Raw genomic sequence first — 23494 nt, 5'->3', positions numbered from 1 at the left:
GTATATCATAAAAATCATATTGAAACAAGGAACATGGGAATAAGATGGTTTTATATCACATTCATATTTCTTTATTACTATCATTGTTTTTAATTTATTATTATCATTATTATTATTATTATTATTATTATTATTACATAATTAATAGATATTAATACACTCTTTTATTCTCCACAAATTTTTTGTCGTGACAAATGTAAATTAATACACTTTTTTATTTTGTGAATCCATAACTATCAATAAATACAACAGTATTCATATGTGTGGAAACACACAATTGAATTAAATTCATGGCAATACAAGAAATTCTCAATGTTGATTTGTTCCGAAATATCTAGTGGAAAGAGTCGTTGGCAGCCGCAAACGGCTCGACTCGATTTTTAATTCGATCGATAGGTATCACCCGGAATCGAATGAAACGCTTCTCTATGTGGTTTCATCATTGCGATATTTGCGCTTGCATTTTTGTCACGAAACTTTCTTATGTAACTCTTATCAACATGTATCAGCAGATGCATCGAGTAAAATTGTATACACAGAAATATTTCTTAACCATAACTTATAATATAATAATAAAAAATTCGGAAAATGAAATAACTTAATAACATTGTTTTAGTTTTTATTGTTAATATTACATGAATAAGTATATAACATGAAATATGAATATCTCTTTCGTATTTCAAATGTGACACAGTTCAAATAAAGTGCTTTACAAAATGTTACCATAAATGAGTTAAATAAACACTATCCTTTCAATTAAAAGTGAACTAACTACACTTCATAAAAAGTTGTCAAGATTCAAAACAAGTGGTATTTTTTAAAGGATTGTAAAACAAAAAAGGATTGTGTCACAAAAATGACATTTGATCACGTTAAAAATAAATTCTTTTTATCGCAATATTATTTGATTAATCGATAATTTTCTGTAAAGTTAGGAGATGGTTTTTCTTCTTCTGAAAAGCTTAATTTTTTGAGCTGTGGAATAAGGAAACGATATGTAGGTATCTATTGTATTGTAACATAACATATAAAATATAACATAAAGGGTGTTTTTTAAGCCCGATAGATTTTTTTAAGCCCGATAGAACTTAAAATTGTAAAAACTAACACAAAAATTAAATTATAATCAAAAAATTTTTTTTAGTCGAAAGATCAATGCATGGCATTAACATTTGAAAATGATTTCGGGCATATGGCCACCGCGGCTGTTTAATTTAATTTTTTGTTTTATTTTTTACAATTTCAAGTTCTATCGGGCTTAAAAAAACACCCTTTATAAAATGATAAAAAATAGGCAAGAAGCAATTTTTATTCGATTTGATTTTTTAAAGATATATTAGAATTAACTTTGTAATATATACATTATATTACAAAGTTAATTCTAATATATCTTTAAAAAATCGAATAAAAATTGTTTCTTGCCTATTTTTTATTATTTTATATGTTATGTTTCTTTATACTTTCGTTCATATTTTTTAATACTCATCATATATTAATAAAAATCATATCCATTTTACAATATATAAAAATAATTTATGTAAAATATATAGAAAGTAATAAATATAATAAATATAATAAAGTAATTATTCGAAAATATTCATTAATGCTTATAAAATGTCTATATGTATGTATCTATATGTATATTATTCTAAAATTATTTATTAATATATCATAATTCATTTATGTCATAAGCTTTTTAAAGATGACTGGAAATTAATAATGAGAATATCTGCAAATAAACAATTTAATCATGTACTTTATGCTCGCTCATAAGGAAATACAAAACTTATCTTTTTCAACAAAAAAGAATCTTTATTTTACATATTTTATTATATCTGCAAAAACATTTTGCACAATCATCAAGAAATTTTTATTTTGATTTGGGAAACAAGCCGGAATTGAATGACAACGATTTCACGCGCCACGTGGCGTATCAACCACTGCAAGTTTCTACTTTTCATTATCGACCCGATAAAACGCGATGTATATAAACGCAAGGAAAAAATTTAAACGCTCCATAATGAAGTAACAACGCAACAGTGTAATCTAACGAAATTGTCATTTGTGTCACTTGAACATTTATCGAGCAAAATCGAGAAAATTTAATTGTACATTTTCTTCATACAACTATTTCACATTCTATAATAGTTCTCAAACATTTTGTATAAAAATAGCCACACATAAGTTTTGTTTTATTAAAATCACTAAAAGATTTCTTTTGCTTTATTCCTTATCTCTATTAAAAGAAAGTCTGAATTTAATCATTTAATCGTTATTCTTTATTTTTGGCCCGTTCTTCATATTCATGTGTCAAAATTGACGACGGTATTAAAATTGGCGCGTGCTTACTGGATGGCGTGTAAACTCGTCACCGTCGCGCAAGCGGAGGTCGAGGGCGGGACAGCGGATCGTCTACGAGAAGCCCCGACGTTCACAAATGACGGAGGAGGGTGATTACAACCTTCCTTTCATTATACGCCTTCGCGATCCGCGATGATTTTGTTATTCAATTGCTGCGAATCAAACTGTCTCGCCAGTAAATTTGCAACAGCAACGACCGCCTATGTATATTCTGCTTCTCTATATTTAAATTTGTTACTATTATTTTTACTTTTTAGAATAATTGTTGATTAAAAAGTGACATATATAATTTAAAAATAGGTAGATTATTAGACGTTTTATTAATACAGAAGAGTTTTTAAAAATTAGTACCATCACTTTATCTTCTTGATGTATTATTAAATAATATTAAATAACATGATAAAATATTAATATTTAATATAGCTGTACAAAATAGATATAGTATAACCAAAATGCTTTATTTAAAAATTATTTTAGTTCCTCTAAATCTTAGAAAAATTTTTGGAAAGCGTTAAAATTTGAGAATTAAAAAAGTACTAATACAGATTTTAATATACATATATAAACTGTATTGTACACTTTTTATTGTTTTTTATATTTGTAGAAATTTCTATCATTTATATCTATGCATATTTTTATAGAATGTTCTTTTTCATGTTTCTTTCAAATGACTAGAACTATAAACATTGGAAGAGTGGTATTGTTTTACTTAAACCATTGCCTCGCCGCAGGATATTATTTTTAAACGATTTCTATCAAACTCTGCAAATGTCTAGATTGTTTTCAACAAAAAAATCAATATATTTTTCTGATAAATCTCAATATCCAAAATGTTTAGTACAAAAAGATTACAAGAATACAATTTTATTTTATTGTAAACGACAATATAAGAAGAGATAATAAAAAAAGAAGTAACCTATGGAAGTAAATATTGTGAAAGAATGCATTATAAAATAAATATGAAATCAGCAAACTATCCAAGCGCGGTCAAGTTCGAGAAATCAGTAAGGTGTAATCGATCGGCAGCTATATGAGGATATCCGCAATAAAGGTGAAACCAACTCTCCGAGGGAGGGTTATATGGTCTCATGAGCATATTTGCGAAATGCCCAAGAAGCAGGGATTCGTGTCACGAATGCTTGCGTATCAAAGAAACCACGAACAGCACAGAGCAGCGGAATATTTTTATAACACCCCCTCGCCGCGCTGCAGATCGGGGAAAAGGGAGGTATGTCGTAGGAGACGACACGCGAGGGGGCGTCAGGTTTCGACACGAAAGCTCCTCGAACGAGCGCGTTTGCAGGCCTTATCGCGACGTAAGGCCCTAGGTAGAGCTTAACCCTTCGAAGGAAAGATCTAATCTGACCGGCGGCGGTTTCCTTGGACTCGCTGCTGCTCGTTCTCGTGCTCGCTTCTCTTACACCCTCTCCGCAAGAGCCGTCGGCACCCGTGCCACCTTGGAAAACCACCCCTTCGCACCCCACCAGTTCCCTTCTTACCACCGCGATCGCGGTCGACCGTTTACTACCGTCGTCTCGTGGTCGACACGATGACGACGATGTCGCACGCCACTCATGGGAGCGCGAGAACGCTTGCACGCTCTAAACGAGAGCAATTTTGCGTATGTGTGCGTGTATAGATGTGCGTGTGTGTTTGCCGGATATTCCGGCCGCGTTGAGTTGCGGTCGATCATTTATTCATATGTAATTTATAGGGTAGGCAACGAAGTGCTCGCGAGCGACAACGTGCCGGGATCGAATGACCCGATAGGGTAGAACGTAATCCTCGTTAATTGCGTTTTGCAATAAGACAAACTAAAGATTTCCATTAATATTTATAGAAAAAATTCAATCCTAAAAAAATTTTATATCTGTTAAGATTTATGTGATGAAAAGATTAATCGAGTTTCATATTGGTAATAGTGATTAAAAGTTCGATTCTGTTCTTATTAAAAAATAAAAGAAAAAGCTTTTTGTAAAATATATATTTGTGCCGATGGATATTTTAAGAAATTCTCGTAACTCTTAACTGTTCGTCTCAAAAATGAGGAATGTAGATTAGAAGTAATAATTTTTTAATGAACGTGCTATTTATTCAAATAAAAACTTGGGCTTTTTTAAGTGGCTAAATTATTTTGAGCATTGAGATATCTTTGTTATTTTAATTTAAGCTAGTTAAATTAAATTAATTGATAACTTAATCTCGATTACTATTTCAATCTTCATAAAAGAATTAAAAGTTTTTTACTTCGTAACTTTATAATTCACTATCTACTAATATAAGTAATACGACTAAGATTTTTGCTGTAAATACATTTATATAATTCTATCAAGTTTAATATTCTATAAGTTTAATATTTGCTACTAAAACTGTCTAAAAATCTTTAAAATCGTTGAAGAATTTAATCTATCAGCTTAGATTGAAATGAAATATTTTTTTAATCTCATCTGTCATGCAAAAAATTGATGTTATTTCTATCCTAAAATGTTGGACAGAATTGGATAGGATCAAATCGAGATTTCTCAGCGATCCTCGAGATCGAAATACATCGATTTGACATTGTAGCGTTTCTCGTCGATGTTTGTAACGACGCGAGCGCATCACGAATACATAATTACATATCGAGGACGTTTAATACACGCTTTTCCGAGTATAATCTTTCGATAGCGTCTTCACCGAACGTGTATTGATGGTACGCGGACTTTGGCGCATGTGTGTATATGTGTGTGTGTGTGTGTGTGTGTGTGTGTGTGTGTGTGTGTGTGTGTGTGTGTGTGTGTGTGTGTGTGTGTGTGTGTGTGTGTGTGCGTGTGTACGTTGCAACCACCCGGTCCACGTACGTACGCGATTCTACGTGACCGCGTCGGCGGTGCCGACTAGCATAGCATTATGGCGGTTGTAACTCATCGCGAGCCGCCGCGTTTGCGGAAAAATGGTAGCGGCGGTTGGAAAAATACGCCCCGTGCATTTCCGAGTGGGCTCAATCGCTTGGAAAACTTCTATTTTACCACGCTTCCGATTTATCGCGGGCACGTCGCGAGCCTTAGCGTGCTTTCCACTACGCGACGATGTTACGAGTGTATATTACTATCGCGTGATTTTATTTTATCCGAAGAACATAAATTGATTTTCGTAAAATTAAATATAATATTTATTGAGAGAAAAAGATTATTTCTCCCAGAAATATGCTAGCTGTGAACATAAGTATATTTTTTTTTGTATTTGATGATATCGTTGTAATGTATATATAATATAATTTGAGATTATTAAAGCGATCCGCATTTGAGACGAGATTAAGCGATTCAGATGTTTCATCGATGCGCACATAAAAGGCAAACAGACACAAATTAAATGGAAAATTGTAATATTTTGTTCAACGGTAGCAGAATATTGAACAACATTGTCATGACGTACTTAACGCAACATAATAATTTTAATTAAAGCAATTGTTTGTTGTAACATTGTACGAGATATTGCAACATGGGGAACGTCAATATACGAGCGCATGCCACCGGCCATTCCAATTACACAGTGAACGCACGCACACCATAAGGAAGTCTGATCAAAGGGCGAGAATGTTTGTTAATGATTACCCTGAATTTCCTCCGTAAATGCTATAGAAGCCGGAAATGCGAGTAGTAAGCCACTTACGATGCCGTTGCATGCAACATAACGCTGCGCACTTCCGTTACAACGTACGCAATTCAAAATTTCAAAAATTGTTCCGCCAAGTTTTTGTTATTATAAATAATTAATTAATAAAGGAAGTTAAATTTTTATTTAAAAAGAAAAAGCAAAAAATAAATTAAAGAACGATTTTTAAAAATATAATGATAAAATACTTTTCTTATATCAAAATTTAAATTTATCCATTAATTTATAATTGTGCATATGTAGTAGACACAATAAATAGAGTACACAAATATCGTTAACAACAATTATAAAGACAAGTAGATAATGTATAATAATATAAAATAAAATATTAAAAGTATAGAGAAAGAAAAAAGTTAATTGAACAATCTTAAACAAATTCTTCATTATTTAAATAATTTAATACTTTTTTTTATGGAATATAATATAAAATATAATGTTAAAATTAATAAAGAAAAGAAGAGTTACTTAAATAATTTCAAATAAATTTTCTCAAAGTTCTCTTCATTATATAAATTATTTAATACAATAAACTTCATATTACATTGGTAATGTAATATGAAGTTAAATATTAAAGCTATAGAGAAAAAAAGGAATTAGATAATCTATTATAATTAAGCAATCTAAAATAAAACTTCTTAAAATTCTTCGGTATATAGATTATTTGAATCTTTTAGAAGTTAATAATAGAATACAGTATTGATTCCATATTTTTAAAACCGAAATTCGATCTTCATTAAGAATGTATTTGTCACATCTCAAAACAATATTACCAAAAATATAAATAGTTAAAATTATTTTATTATTACTTCTGAATATCTGTGAAAAATTCAAGCACCGTTGTCTCATTAGTTTAAAAGTCATCTAATTTTTTTTTGTTTATTTTGATTCTTATGTAAAATCGCGTTTTATAATACTTAATTGCAAATTTGATGAAGAAATAATACTAAAATTAAATCAAATTTTAAACATATACTAAGATAACAATAACAAATATTTGTGCAAAAATTTATTTGGATCTACTTACACGGTTAAAAATTATTAACCTAAAACTACAGTAAAATATGATCATTTTGTTACACAATACCATTAATAAACCAAACAATTTCTTATTTTGTTTTTAGCTTCAGATTCGTATTTATGAGTTAATATCATCAACATTTTTTTAATGATATTGAGTAAAATTAGCTATTTTTGACTGATTATTTGATTGATACTTTTAGTTAATATTGTATAGACAAAACATCCTTAAAGTTTATTCTTAAACATTTTCACGTACATATAGTTAGTATAATAAAGTTATGGAAAAATTAGGAAAATAAAATTCAGATCTTTTTCTTAATAAATAAAGATGTAAAAGGATGAATAAGTTTACTCCTCCATTCATTTCCCATCATAACTTCGTTCTAACCAACCGTGCGACGGATTTAATAGAGTCAGCCGCTATTTTTATTTAAACACGGCTGGCATCGGTGCATTTAGCAGACATGTTGACACGAAAAGGAAAGCGTGACTCGTTTCGGTAATCGTATTATATAAATGCGCATGCACACGCGGATGACGAAGGCACGAAGGATGCGTACGTAAGGAGCCGGCTCGAGTGCTCGATAAATCGCGTTCAAACGCCGGTGATATTTGCGTCCCGTTTACCTCCAAGAGTTTACCCAGAAATCGTTGGTGCGAACGAAGCGCAATTTCTGCAGACGAGGCTCGTAATAAGGGTGTAAACGATGAACCGACGACTAGCGTCGGTTGCGTCGACCACCTTTGCGATTCCACGAATGTGCGTGCGTCACGACTGTCGCAGCGGTAAAAAGTCTACGAAAAGATTTTGCTTGCTTTACATTTTTCGAGAAAGTCGTTTTTTAAAACGCACCTCTAGAAGTACAATCTCTACGTGATAGAAAAATAGGGATAGAAAAATAGTAATAGAAAAAAGTACGTAAAGTACGTAAAAATCTCTTCACGAATTGAGAGCTTCAGGGAAGTAAATAGATAACACTATTCTGTGTAATCAATTTCAAATAAATCTTATTTTAATTTTAATTTGTAAAGCTTACTTGCACGGATATCTAACATTGAAGGAAAATAATTTTAATGACAAATTTCTTCCCCCCCCCCCCTCCCTCCCTCTCTCTCTCTCTCTCTCTCTCTCTCTCTCTCTCTCTCTCAAAATTAAATTCTCTCTTTTATAAAATTATTTTACAATTACAATATTATCTTGAAGAAAAACGTTCTTTCATATTTTTCTTAAAGTAAATTTTAAGATTATCTTAAATAAAAATTTAAGTTTAAACTGTCCAAATTCACGTTATAAAAATGTTCACAATTCGAGTAATATTTATGTAAATTAAATATAAATCAAACGAATCATTTCTTGTTCTTGAAACGTTACAAAAAAAATCGGAAACAAATTTTCAACAAATGTCGCAGAAACAATGTGACACATATGTAAGACAATTGACTTAGGACATTTTTTATTCCTAAGATGTTATCAAAACATTTATTGACAAAACGCAAATTGTCGCATAGTTATAACGCAATGTTACAAAAACATTACATAATTTTGTTTAGCGGGTAAACAATGAATTTTGTACTTAATGTCATAATTTAAACACTATTCAACACCAACCAAAAATTAAATTCCAGATTTTTCTTTAATTTACAGATTAAAGAGAAATGTAGATACAAATTAATGTAGCAACAATACTAATAAAACTGATAATGTATTAGCATTATAATTAAAAAATATCGCTAATAGCTAATAATGAATCCCTTAACGCAACATTAAATCCACTTTTCACAACTTATTCAGATAGCACAACTTATCCATTTTTGACAATATTAAATATTAAATTTTATGAAACCGTACATGTGAGAACACAATCAATAAAAAATAAATGCCTTTAACGGTATAAATTACATTTTATTTATTAGAATAGCTACAACTTACAACTTATCTACTAGAATATATTAATCAGCAATTCCTAGAAATAAATAATTTATTTCATTAAATTATTGATTGATACATTTTTTCGATTGCCATGTCACGTTTGTTATATAATTTATAAATAAACATGGATACTCTAGCATTGTGCATAATTGGTTTCAAATTGTTTTTATTTTTTTGCAAGCTAGAATAACATCTCTGATAATAAAAAATTGCACAAAGAAAATTCCATAGACTGAATTCAGGCCATAATACTTTAGCAAAGTAAATACAAGTACTGGAAATCTAAAAGAAATTTAGATAAAATTTTGAAATGCATGATCCTGTTTTGATTACAAGGGGTAATAGATTCAAATCATAAAAATTAAATAAGTTTTCTTACTTGCCACATGAGAAAATCGCTAAGTCGATTTTCTCCGGAAGTACGAATTAATAAATCTGGATTTGGAGACTTGTAAGTGTACAAACAATCAGTAATCAGATCTTCATTAATATCTTCTGGTAAAATATCAGTATTCTTTACACCTTGTATTATATCTTTAATTGCATGAGTAATTTCATCCCTTGCTATAGCGATATTAAAAAATATAAAAAATATATATGCATGTGTGTATGTATGTGTGTATATATTTTTAAATTATATAAAATATTAAACATTTATTTATATATATGTCACGAAATTAAATGTCCAGAGAGTATACCGATATATCAATGATCTTTTTAAATCGGATTAGGCTGTGTTTTGGGAACATACTGTTAACACTATTGCATCTTTCTATCTTAATTGTTTATGAGACATAAAACAAGAGGATGACATAAAACAAGATGATGCAATAGCGCTGATAGCGCACTTCCTAAACGCAGGTTTATGTAATATATAAAATCAAGTGTAAACATAAATATGATTCATTGTACTTACATGTATAAGCAACAGCAAAATTAATAAATATTCTATTATTTTCCCCAGTAACAATCATAACTTCAGCTATTAATTTATTTAAATCTTCTGACAGCAGGGACAAATTGCCAATCACACGAACACATATTCCATTGTCCTTCAATTTTTCCCTAGAAATTGTTTATATAAATTTATAATAACAAAATCTATATATTGTGTTGCGATGTGATACCTGATTTAAAAAATTCTAAATATTACACATACTTGTTTTCTAATAAACTTTTGAACAGCTGCTTGATAATGTCCATGAGATTATCAATTTCTTTTTTGCTACGTTTAAAGTTCGTTATACTAAATAAATAAATTGTGGTTTCTACAATACCGAGATGCATGCACCAATTTAATATATTATTTATTTTGTTTAATCTGTAATCGTAAATAAAATATAAGGTATGAGACAAATGAACAACCAGCCAGTGTGTCTGCAAATTCTCTTTAAAAATACATACCCTTTTAAGTATCCTTCTCTTCGGCTCAAGTTATATTTATTCGCATAACGTCTGTTACCATCAGTGATAAATGCCACGTGTTTAGGCATTTCGCCAGTCTTAATAATCCTTAAAACCAGAGATTGAAACCAGTTCAAAATGCATTTCTTTAGCCACGATATCATATTTAAATTTCACGTTTAGGCATACGAAAATGTAAAATCTGCGATCAACTGATTCTCTTCAATGTTTCAAAAATTTCCGTCACATTCACTCTCTTATACTCATCGACGAATTCTTTTATACTTATCGACGAACACAATATATAAAGTTACTTAACATGATAAAAACAATATGATCCCGGTAAAAAACTATTTATACATTATAAATACGTATAAATATGTATAAACATGCATAAGTAGTCATAAATGTGTATATTTATCTTCTATTTATATTCTTATAAGAATATTCTTCTATTCAAGGATATATTTATTTGTTTAAAAAAGGTAAAAAAGACATTAAGCATACGTGCTTCTCGAATAAATTTTTTTACTTAAACTTAATAACATTCACAACGTTCATAATTTACACGACTCTATAACTCAATCGCACATATTCACGTTAGATACTTTAACTCTCATTGGAAATACTTCTTATTTTTCTTATTTTTCTAAATATTCATATTTTTTAACATGATTCTAATTTTCCTTATTAATATGCTTCTTATTTATATTATTTTGCTAAGAATTACATTCTTATTTTTCTTATTTTTTTAAATATTACATTCATGTTTTACTACTACGTTATTATATCGAGATCTAGCAACACTAAGTGTTTTTACATGAAAAATTTTTCTATTTAAATTTTTTTATTTTACATAATTAATTTTTTAATTTTTTGTGGTAACACTTAAATTAAGCAAGGTAACGCAATTTTGTGATAATGTTTTGTATAATATTTTGAAGGAGAATTAAATAACCACTACTTTAGTTAGAAGAGAAAATGTCTTTGAATAAATTGTGATATAATAATTTCATTTAAAAGGAATTTAAACTATTTGGATTGGAATAGGAACTTCAATCAGATATGCATATACTTAGGTTTTATTGTATAAAAATTAAAAATAATACCATTTGGATTAAGTAAATGATAAAAATAGTATCACTTTTAATTTTTATTTTAATAGTAGAATTTAACTTGGTACCACTGGTAATCTCGCAATTAATTAATCGTATTGAAACCCATAAAATACTTGCATGTTTGAATATAAAAAGATGATGATAATTTTTCGGATTATAGGAAGTAGTCTCATCCGGAAATTTATTTAAGTTGCCTTGCTCCATGAACATATCTTCTAATTGGAACTTCTTCATGCCATAAAAACGGTATGATATGAAATGTATTACATGTGATTACAGTATAATACGATTTCATGTCTCTTCTCATAACTATGATCAAAATTATATAACTATGGACTAAACGTGTCAATTTTTTAAAAATCTTAACACAATGATATAAATTAGTCTAAAATTATGTTCACATTATGATAAATATTTAAGAATCAACATTGTCAACAATATTAAAATTACTTAATAAATAAAAGATGGAACAATATCTGAGATTTAGACATGTTTGATCCTTACAATTTAAAATAATTATAGAGAGAATTTAAATGTAAAAAAATTATAATTCAAAAAATCTTGCAATTAACGAATTCTGAGATGTACTGTTGAACATAAAACGTTTGTTAAAATTACGTCATTTTTAACTGATTTTCTAAATCTATTTCATCAGAAAGGTATTTGAATTTTTATTCAAGCCATCCTAAATGTCATAAAAAAAGAATAGTATTTGGCATGGTAGATAGAATTTTATTACTTTCTCACCCTCAATTCCAGAATTTTGAAATTATAATACGCACTCTTTTGGATAATGGCATTTATTTTCGATGCTATTAGATAAAGACTAAAATTCCATACTTATTCTCAACCGAAAACAAGTCTCTTTAAAAATAACAATATTTAAATTTTTTAAAAAGTTTCTTATGTGAAATAAGAAAAGATTATAATCCTCTACATTCATATACATTCGCGAATATCCGAACGTTTCGACTCGCGATTAGCATCTCAGATTGATTGTTTTAATGAACGTGTTTTCCGAACATTTTTTAACGCACAGTCACACATTAATTAAATTCGTAAATCAAGAATATTATATTATTTGAAACATCCAATTTTAACCGATCCTAAGGCGCTCTCTGCTATATTATGTTAATAAATTTTTTACTATTCCGTATAACAAATCGATTTCAGAAAGTTTTATGCTGATTGCGATGAATATAAAGCTTAAGAGAGCTTATATAATAAAGAATATTTAAAAAAAATTTATACATAGAAGAAAAGACCAATGCAACAGATTTTAATTTAATACAACTTTTGGCAAAAAAAGATTTAACTTTAAAAAGCTGACACACGATTTTTCATCAAAACTGCTTGCATGCAAGTCCAATACAATGATTGAACGCTAAGTTTGAAGATCAAGTTTGACATCCTATACGAGGGCTTCCATTTTAAAACGTTTATACGCTCAAAACTCATGAGAGTGTAATATTGAGAGCTGTCTGAGAGATTGATAACGGACTCGATTTCCAACTGTATCCAGATGAAAAAAGCCATTTCATAAATTTAATACCTTCCATGAAGCCAACAGTTTCGTATTTTTATATACGGTGTGCATCGAAGGAATATTTGATTAAATTGCAAATCGTTGCGCCGTTTTGTGTGGATGTACTTAATTCGCAAGGTTTCAAGATAATCGAGATAATCTATACGTACGCATTCATTCAAACATATCTCTTTTTTTTAAGCTTCAAACATTGAATTCGCATTCTCAACAATTAATTCTTCTACGTATGCATTAACTATAACTTAAGGAGGTATAATCGATATTTCAAAATAATAAAGAAATTATGAAAAAGTTTATTATTTATTCTAGATCGATGTATTTTAAAAATACAAAAAATTCAGCGATGGTTTACCATCTGAATCAAAAGTTATATATTATATTGCATAATTTGTACACAAGTAAATTTTTTAGAATGTTGGTCGTGATAAGAAATCTCTCACAAACGAACCTTCAAGGCAATAACATTAAAAAACGCTGTTCAACTGAGAACACAATAGCGCTTTGTAAGAGAGAACATCATTTCGCGGAAAACGTAACGTTTTACGAACGGATAGTTATAACCGATGATCGATGAGGGTAACGGACGCGCGCCTTATTTTCTTCCTCCTTCACCCTTCCTCTTTTCTCCCGTTTTGTTTTCCTACTTCTTTGCCGCAACACTATTGCGGAAGTTGCCTTTGCCCAACAAGCTCAACCAGGAAACTTTTGTCTCGCAGGCAACCGGGGCTTTACCGATATTGGTTTCTCGAACGTTATTTACCCTTTCCTCTGATCCCGGTCCCTCGCGCACCCCTTAAAACCTGCATCAAGCGGTACCGCTGGTTCATAATAAGGGTTCGACGCACCGCGAGGCGTCGACTGATTCTACTAGATTCCAATGGCCGCTAAGTAGCCTATTGCTTCTGACTCGCTTATGTATTATGTTTATCCTATCATTTCCGCATATCCACTAATTTTCAGAAATATATAATAGTATAATAATTCGAAGCAATAGTAATTCTTATCGGAAAAATATCAATTATTATACAGGATGTTCCAAAATTGACGATAAATATTTTAAAGACAGATTCATTGCAACATTTTAAGATGAAAAATCTAATACAAAAAGTCTATGATAAAAGTCTATGATTTCCAAATCAAAAAAGTTTAAAAATTACGAATGATGCAAAATTTCGCGCGCTCTCGGAGATGGCAAGGTAATCTATAGTGTAAAAATATTGAATTTTGTAATATAATATAGGAGCGTATATGTGTAATAACACAAACTATAAAAATCAAAACCTTAAATTGTCTAGCAGGATTAAATGTTTGCATGATTCTTGTGTGAATTTATATACTACGTACGTAGTAGTGAATTTTGTTATTATCAAAAGCATGAAATTCAAGGAAGCACCTTTATCTTGACTATCTTGCCATCTCTAAGCACGTAAAATTCTACCTATTTGAAATATTTTCAAAATCCTATTTAAAAATTATTATACCCTTGTAATTAAATAATAAAATGTACCTTAATAATATCTTGAAATGTTCGAAAGTAATAATGTATTATAAAAAAATGCTGACTATTGTGGCACATATTAGCGTTATGATATAACGACAAACTATTAAACAAATAATTTCATAAAAAATCATTAAAATTCGCCACCTAATAACGAATATATTAAGAGAGACCATTATATCTATAATATCTGCGATTATAATACTATCTTCTCCTCTATTATCGTTATTATTATTGTATTATGTGCAATATTATATTATAATAATATTATATTACTATTGTTATGTTGTTATAGCTGAGTTATTACAATGGAATCATCAATTTAAATATGGCATTTACTCTTTGACTCGAATCTGCCTCTGATTGTAAATGATATATATACCAGACGTCCTTATAATCACTGTACAATATATTAATGGCATAATCTAAAGATTAATTGACTCTTCGAATTTTTATTTTCTTTTAGTTACTTGAATTTCATTTTGAACAATTTGACATTAAGTTTAATTTACTTTATATTAATTATGATACTCCTGTTCTTTTGTTAGTTTTATTTTAATTAAGTCGCGATCTCCTAATCACTTATCTCAGTTTCAATCGTGGAGTGATTGCACTCGACTAATTCATTTTATCATAATCAAACTCTGATCAAATTTACTTGTTTTATTTTGGTAATTAAGCTACGTTGAAATATACGTATGTTTCACTTTATCAATGTATATTGAAACAATTAATTCAATTTATTTTAATTTAATGGTAATTTATTATATTTATTTTAATATAATTTCATTATTAATTAGCTATTTACTATTTGACTTTATCATGTATTTTGCGCTTAATTCATACTATCTATAATATTTTATTCCATTTTATTCCATTTAACACTGTCCATTGATTTATTTTTACATTACTTCAATAAATTTATTTTAATGTGTAGATATTATATTATTGTAACATTTTAATATATATTAAAAGGTACTATCCTAGTGCAGGACATTCCAAGGACGTCCATTTTAAATCCAATTCACGTCCGTACCTCCATAGACATAAAATGGACATTCATGGAATGTTCGTTGTTGAAATTGAAATTGAATTCTATTGGAACATACTATGGATGTCTAATTTATGTCGGCATTTTGATCTTGTTTTTATATTTTTCTTTTATTATTTTTATTATTATTTACAATTTATATTCAATCTATTATTTTCAATATTTCTAATTTATTAAAATCTGCAGCTAATTCATATTATTTAATATGACATTTTTAATAATAAAGGAATTAAAATCCTGTTCTGCTAATCTAATTTGGCACGGCGCAACCTGCGATTCGTCGTATAGATGAATCCCTAATGGATGAAGGACACGATGAAAATGTTTTTACATGGGAATATCAAACTTAAGGGGTTAGACGAAAGACGTAGAGAATGGACTGCGCGATCCGTATCTAAAATGTGGTCGACAATAATGAGAACGGGACCGTGAAAGACGGCCAATTTCCCTCTCATTCTCTCTCCCATTACACCGTCGAATGGAAAAAAGATAGAAATTAACAGTCTTTCACGGTCTTTCTTTTTTATTTTTATTGGAGTGTCAAAATTGCGCAGTCCATTTTCTATGTCTTTGAGTTAGATCTTGAATTTAAAAATCATATGTAACATTTTGGGAATTTTTTTGATATAGAAATAATGAAAAGTTTATTTTAAAAAGTTTTTATAATTCAACAATTCTTGAGGAATAAAATCGTATATTTATTTCTTTAAACGAAATTATAGCGACATTAGAGCCATTTATAATATTTTTTAAAAAAGAATATACGGATATTTCAAAATTTGATTTTTGTGAAAATGGCGAATATTTAAAAAAATAACTTCGTTTTCAGTCAAAATTTTTTTCAAATATTTATGATTCTTATATTAGGCGGATCCCTGTAACGCTAATTTGATAAAAGGACAGTCAGTAAAATGGCTCTAACATTGTCATTAATTAATTTTAAAAACTTAACATACGATATTATTTCTAAAATATTGTTCTACAAAAGTCTTAAAACAAACATTTCACTTACTTTTATTGTTTTGAAAAAAAAAATTCCCAAAGCTACCTATAATTTTTAGGTTGTCAATGTGGTTTAACTCTTTAAGAATATATGCAGCAGAGCCAATAAACTGAAAGTATTCATTTAGTTTTCATGTTTATTTATATTTTGTAAATGTTTTATTTGTAAATTCTATTATAAATACATTCGGAGTATAAACTGGATAATAGCATTTTTCAATAAATATTTGTTATTGCAAAATTTATTGATATGTACTATTATCCGATCTATCTATTAAATTTTTCAATTCTTACAAAATACGCTTAGCCTAATTGCAGCAAGCTATTCAATTGAAAAAGATGTCCAAGATCAGTTCATAACAAGTCCATAATAAATCCATAATAATTAAACATTTTGAACATTCTATAGACGTACGAAGTTATAACAAATTATATTCATTTATGTCCTACGAACTTTATTTGTATTACCTACAGATATCCTAATGTTCAGACGCGGATATCTAATGGACATACAGTAAAGTCTTTATGCTATCTGAGTAGCTTAATTATCATATTAAGCTTGTCTTTATGTTTCCATTATAATAAAATCAATTCATAATAAAAAAGAAATGATCTGTAAAAGTCAATATAATAATATACCTTCTCTATTACAAGATACGAAGATATGAAGTACCAATACCAGTAATGTATTTCCGAGATTTATTAACAAGAAAATTTTGCTGTCGATTTTAACGAGTATCAAGACTTTCGTCTCGCGTCTGAGTAATCAACAAGGTCGAACTATATACTTTTATCCTATTATTTTTATCCGAGCACTCTTCTCCGAGAGCACGTCTCTCAAACGTATCTTCCTCGACGTGATCGTGATTGGATCATTACCGCTCTTAATTGGAAAATCAGATCGCGCAAACTATTCGGTAAAATAAAAAAAAGTAGCCAACTAATTGCCTTCCTTCGCAATATTGCATAATTGCCGTGAATGTCTGGAATTAAACGGGCGTTTGATTTATTCATTGATTTCGTTGCTTCTACAATTTTCGACGAATTCGCGGCTGCATTCCGCCCTCACCACGATTAATCTCGCTCAACGTGCGCATCCCGCAGTCGCATTTCATTAAGCGTTTTCTCCAAACGAAAGTCGTTATGCACCTCAATTCACCCCGCTGGCACGGCAATCGATTCACGCAAATTTGATTCCCAGGCTAACAAAATATTCCTGCTTTCGTGAAATGCATTTCGACATTTATCGTCTTTTGTTTGAAATTTGTATTAAAAAACGCTTTAATAACTTTTAAATAGTTTCATAAAGAATAAAGGGATATATTTATATATTTTTTTTTGTTAGAACAAATAATTATAATAATGCCATTTTTAGAAATGGGTTGAAAGAATCTTTCATTTAATCTAAATATTGATATTAACAATGAAACATTAAAAAAGAAAAAGCTAAAGTAGTTAAGATTTTTATCTTTAAGATCATGATTAATGTATATTGCCCGAGTGTTATTAATTATCAATAAGAGTAAGCATTCTAATGCAAATATATATGATAAGTATAAATTAATCAAAAGTAAATTTAAAAAATCAAAAGTATATTTTAGCTTCATAAAATTATGTTTAAATTTATATTTTTCTCACAATCCCTTTTTCAAATACTTTGACTGTCTTGCATAACAAATTTCTCCAGAACACAGTTTTATTGCAAATCTATCTTCGCATGTCTTTCCTCATTTTACGACGGAAACAGTCTCAGAGGCAACAAGAAACATCACACCGCCTCGAGGCTGACGGCTGACTCCGCGTCAATGATGCGCCCCCAGAAGGTTCGAGCAGAATTCGAGCAGGAGAGTGCTAGAGAGATGCAGATAAGAGACTGTTCGTGTGTATGAGAGAGAGAGAGAGAGAGAGAGAGAGAGAGAGAGAAGTAGCAAATATTCCAACTCGAGTGAAAAAGCTGCGACGAGTAGACGCAAGGAGTAGAACGACGCGAGGGCTTATACGATCCGAGAGCTCAGCCGACGAGCTCTTCTCCGCGATGGCGTGAAATTCCGAGGCGGTCTCGTGAACGCGGCTATTCTGTCGCGACGCTGGACGACTCCGGTGCGCATATGAAACGTCATTCCATGTGATTAACGGCCACGAAATTAATTTTGCGCCGCACGACGCCGAACATGCTTTAAACGTCGTCGTTCGGGGAAGAATGTACCAACTATTTTGAGCCGGTACGGTCGATGACACCGGACGGGCAAATTTTGGTATAAAATAAAATAATAACGACACAGCTAAAAAATTAAGATAAAAAAGACATTGAATGTTTTCATCATTGCAACTAAAATAAGATAACAAATTTCGAAGTCGAGCTCCCTGCATCAAAAAGATTTATACGCCCGCAAATCCACCGTTATTGACATATATTCACACGATGGATTATCAAAACGTTTGTAGGACTACAATTGCATGGCCGTCATGATTCCCCATTCTTAATCTTTTAGATTTTTATGGAGGCATTGAAAATCCTCAGTTTATGAAGTTCCAATCACCAATGAAGATATCCTACGCCAACGCATCTTTGATGCTTATGACACGATTCGCAATTATCTCGGGATCTTTGAAAGAGTGCGACAGTCCATGATCTAATCCTATCCAAGCGTGCATTAAATGGGAAATACTTCGAACATTTATTATAAAAATTGAAAATAAATAACATTAAATAATAATAAACGTTACTTTTATTGTCCTATTAATAAACATTTTGAACTGTATCTTAATAACAATGAGTTTGATATATGTTTACGTAAACTTTTTTTCATGTTTAGCGTGGAAAATTTGATCTGAAGTTTGTTACCTTATTTTAGTTACACCCTGTATAATTAAAATTTTCTGTCTTAAGAAATATTGCATTCGCGATCGATGATCGATGAAGCGAGTCAATAATAATAAGGATGCTTCTATTTTCAATAATGAGAATTTTTTTCTTTTAATAAGAATGAAATTACGCAAGTATAACGAGAATTAAAAGTTTCGTATCTGGATCAAAACTTCTATAAAATTTTAACACTGCGCGAAAGTGTTATTGGAATAGTCAAAAATTTGGCAATTGCTGAACGATCAGAAATGCCTATTTGAAGATACTTTGGATTTGTTTAAAGATAAGCTCGTTATGACGCCAACCATAAAATAGGTCGCATAAAAATAGCAGTGACGTTAAAACCAGTTCAGCTTGCGATTTAATATTATGAAGATATTCATCTTTGTCTCTTCGGCATCAAGCCTCCGTATTTTGCTTAGCGATTGCATATATCTTATATAATCTATATAGCAAATATATATCTCTATGTGCTATGCGACTAATGCGACTATAATAATACCTACATCATAAAATCCCTTTAAAAAATTGATTATATGTGAATAATATAAAACATATTATTTAACTCTAATTGCAAGTTAAAATTACAAATTGATACAAATAGAATTATAAATTAATATATATATATATATATATATATATAAAATTTTTATATAGTTCAGAAAGTTTCAATGCGATAGAAATGTACAGTACACTTGTAAAAGTACAATTGAATTCAAATGTTAGTAAAGAACATCGAGAATAAATCACCGACGACTATTTCCATCAATTAACTTTTTTCAAGTAACTTTTTCTCGAATAATTTTCTGTTTTATAGACTGATTTTTAACATCTGCATACATAATCATGTCGACATGTCAAATTAAAAATTTAAAAAGAATTAAATTATAAGATGCTAATAATTTATTTCTATTTTTAAATCTTTAACTTAATATTTTATTTTCTTGAATAAGATTCTTAAATAAATTCTTATTCCGCGTCCCTATCTCTTACTTTTCCATCTCCCTTTTTTTCCTGTATCATTCGCGCCTTATAAGAAAACACAACTAACAATAAGTGACGTTCAGATTTTAATAAGCTTTGGATTAATAAGATTTTAATAAACTATGTTAAAATATGTGACGCACACGGTTAAGGAAAAAATTTGTTAATGTAAAGCAATAGATATTCTACTTCCTTAAATATAATACAGAAATAATCAAATTACAAAGCTCAATATATCCTTAATATTAATGCAATAATATTTCAATTAGATGTGATTAAAAATCAGATTCAGTATAATTATAAAGACATCTTTCTCTAAAATATTTTCGATTTGGTTTAGTTTATTGTTTACATTAAATTAACAAATAAATTTAAATAAAAATATAAATAAAACAAATATTGTTTACAAGTTGCAATTTTTTCTAATAACAAGATTTACTGATAACAAATTTACACTGTCAATTAATAGACAAAAAGAATAGAAAAATTAGAAAAAAAACGTGTTATTTATTAAATACTATAGGTTTAAATCAAATATTTTAATCATAAATCGATATTATTTCGTGTGAAGCAAAATACTAATAGCAATGAGAAGCAATTCGTATAGAAAGGAGTATTCTGTGGTGCGAATCCGGCGTGCTAAGAATTGATGAATTATGCAACGCATCGAACGATAAATCTCGAGACTAGCCCGGTCTGATCGGATTAAACGTATTTCGTTATTTATACTCTATGCGTAGATAGAGACAATGTTTCGGGCATACGGCAATTCCACGGGGAAACGAACAATTTCCATCGTGGAGTGTCCACATGGAACATATAGAGTAGAAATCAATACAGAAATATCAATATACGTCACACACATCAATCTGTTATATGTATATATGAATTTAATTATTTCAAATAATCTCTTAATTTTTTATCAATTTATATTTTAACGTATAATAATAATTTGAAATTAGAGTCGCTTACAATGTTCATGGTGCAGTACCTTTACTTTGTAATAAACTTTTTAATGAAAATCACGAATTAAACAACAATTTAATTACGTTAAATCGCTACCCTTTGAGATGAACTGTACACCAGAAATTAATATTTTATACACGATTTAAATTGTAAATTTCCATCGAGATGAATGTTGCTTGTCCCACATATCGTTACGTATAACACAAATCAATACTGTTATACATGTAACAAATTGTGTGAATTTAACAAATATATAAGTAAATTTAACAAATTTAACTTTGATTGTACACACTATCAATTTATAACAATAATAACATAAATGAAATAACATAACATTCACTTGTCACAGTAATAAAATTTCCAATTAAATTTTTGCGAATTAGACAATAATATAATGTTATTTTATTATCATTCTAATTCTGCAAGTTTTACAATACAAAAGTCGATTATTTTTTTCAGAACTTGTCATTTAATCTCATTTTGTACGACACGATAATTCTATTGCGAATTATGATGGATTGTTTGTGTGCTTAAAAAGAAGAAGCTTCCATCAAAATTATTATCCATTCTTAAGGCAAAGGTGAATGCAAGTTTTTTCACCGTGAATTGTTTTGCTCTCGATTGGTCTGAACGTTTATGAAACATCGGCCGATAAACGAGCGATAAATTGAAGCCCGCCTGGACGATCATCTTTCATCATTAAACACGTAGAACGCGCCAACGCGGCAAATTCCGTGGGGAATGTAAGACGATTCTCTCGCGGAAGCTTATTTCGGAGTGTCACGGACGAGAAGGTGCAAACGAATCGACTGCAATTATACGTTTACGTGACTCCCGTTTCTCCTGATTACTTCGCGAAAATTCAGCGACCCTCAAAAAAGAAGCCAACTATACTTTTGGAGCTCATAATCGCCTACCAGGAAATTAATTCCACGATCGTTAGGCGAAGCAATCAATGAAGCAGATCACGTTTCGTCATTAAGTCTCTCTGATAGGCACTTCGCAGAAAACGTTTATATAATGTTCTCGAAGGCATAACTTAAAAATAGAAAGTATCGTTACTTGCAAATTTGATCAAAAAACATGTAGTGAATAATTTAATTCAAACGATTATATCATGTTAAATTAGATAGTAAAAGTTTATAACAAAGATTATTTTGGTGAAAAAGAAAAGAAAAGAAAGAAACAGAAAATTAATCATTAAAATAGTAAAATTAATAATTAGTTGATCATAGATTTTTTGATTGAAGGAAATATTTATTTTGAACGTGACACAAATTTAATAAAATAGTTTTAATAAAATAATTTAATTAAGTAAAATATCCTGTTTCTTTTCAAAGAAATTTCGTCACTTATTTGTAAGTAATTTGTAATTTTATTTCCTTGATTAAGAATAATCTTACTAAATAGTTAAGATATTAAATTAATAAACGTGTTATATATGATTATTTATAAAATAATAAAACATAGAAGTAGTACATTAAATTGAGTTCAATGTGTTGAAATCAGCTTGGTATTCAAAGTAATACATGCATTATCGTATAATACAAAGATAAATACAAAGTATGCACATAAAATGTGATAAAAATTATAAAAATAAAAGCTTAAGCATCATAAGAAATACCCAGCGTTGAGAATTCAAAAACTGTGATCGATATTGTCCTAAAAAAAGCTTTCGTTTTTTTAAAAAGCTATTTATCGAAGCTTATAACTAGCATAAATAAAGAATAACCAGTTCAGAGGCATCACGTATGAAACCGGCGAATAAACTGGACCAAGTTGAGCGTCTTTCATCATTAACGCTCTCAATAGCCACTAGATGATGCCTTGCGGCCGCGCACGAGAAATTCCACAAGGGATATGAACGACTTCCATCCTGGTCTGAACTTACGCTACCGTTTTAGCAGCGAGAACGTAGATAACCTTCGATCGAACGTGCGACCTCAATCGAAGTTCATCCCAGTACGAGGCCGAAGTACTCGTACGGACACAAATAATGCGATCAATTACGCGGTAACTTCTCTCGTTACTTTATATACAGGTGATGACGTAGTACAATCGCGAGCTTCGAGTTAATACAAAGAAGTCATGAGC

The 23494-nt window shown here is 29.8% G+C and overlaps 2 protein-coding genes across 2 annotated transcripts in view; both read right to left on the bottom strand.

Annotated features, from left to right (window-relative positions):
* Positions 1-23494, bottom strand: part of Gfrl (Glial cell line-derived neurotrophic family receptor-like) — a 354141-nt gene that overhangs the window by 324503 nt on the left and 6144 nt on the right. The gene's annotated exons all lie outside the window — the stretch shown is intronic.
* On the bottom strand, positions 1868-20031 carry LOC105153758 (dehydrodolichyl diphosphate synthase complex subunit DHDDS). The gene is made up of 5 exons (XM_087405788.1): positions 10370-20031; positions 10125-10286; positions 9882-10030; positions 9345-9529; positions 1868-9247 (listed from the first exon to the last, which is right to left on the bottom strand). Exons 1-5 carry the CDS (start codon positions 10531-10533, stop codon positions 9023-9025), a joined length of 885 nt encoding a protein of 294 aa, XP_087261914.1. The 5' UTR covers positions 10534-20031; the 3' UTR covers positions 1868-9022.

The sequence above is a fragment of the Acromyrmex echinatior genome, chromosome 4 (assembly GCF_024713525.1).
Source record: "Acromyrmex echinatior isolate Ae372 chromosome 4, ASM2471352v2, whole genome shotgun sequence".
NCBI lineage: Eukaryota > Metazoa > Arthropoda > Insecta > Hymenoptera > Formicidae > Acromyrmex > Acromyrmex echinatior.
Note: the sequence above shows the minus strand (reverse complement) of the source record. Positions and strands in the feature narration are given on the sequence as shown.

Coding starts and splice junctions, on each gene's coding strand:
- LOC105153758 (XM_087405788.1), bottom strand. CDS start 10,533: ATGATATCGTGGCTAAAGAAATGCATTTTGAACTGGTTTCAATCTCTG. Junction 9,530..9,881: donor TTTTGCTGTTGCTTATACAT/GTAAGTACAATG, acceptor ATATCGCTATAG/CAAGGGATGAAATTACTCAT. Junction 9,248..9,344: donor GCGATTTTCTCATGTGGCAA/GTAAGAAAACTT, acceptor AATTTCTTTTAG/ATTTCCAGTACTTGTATTTA.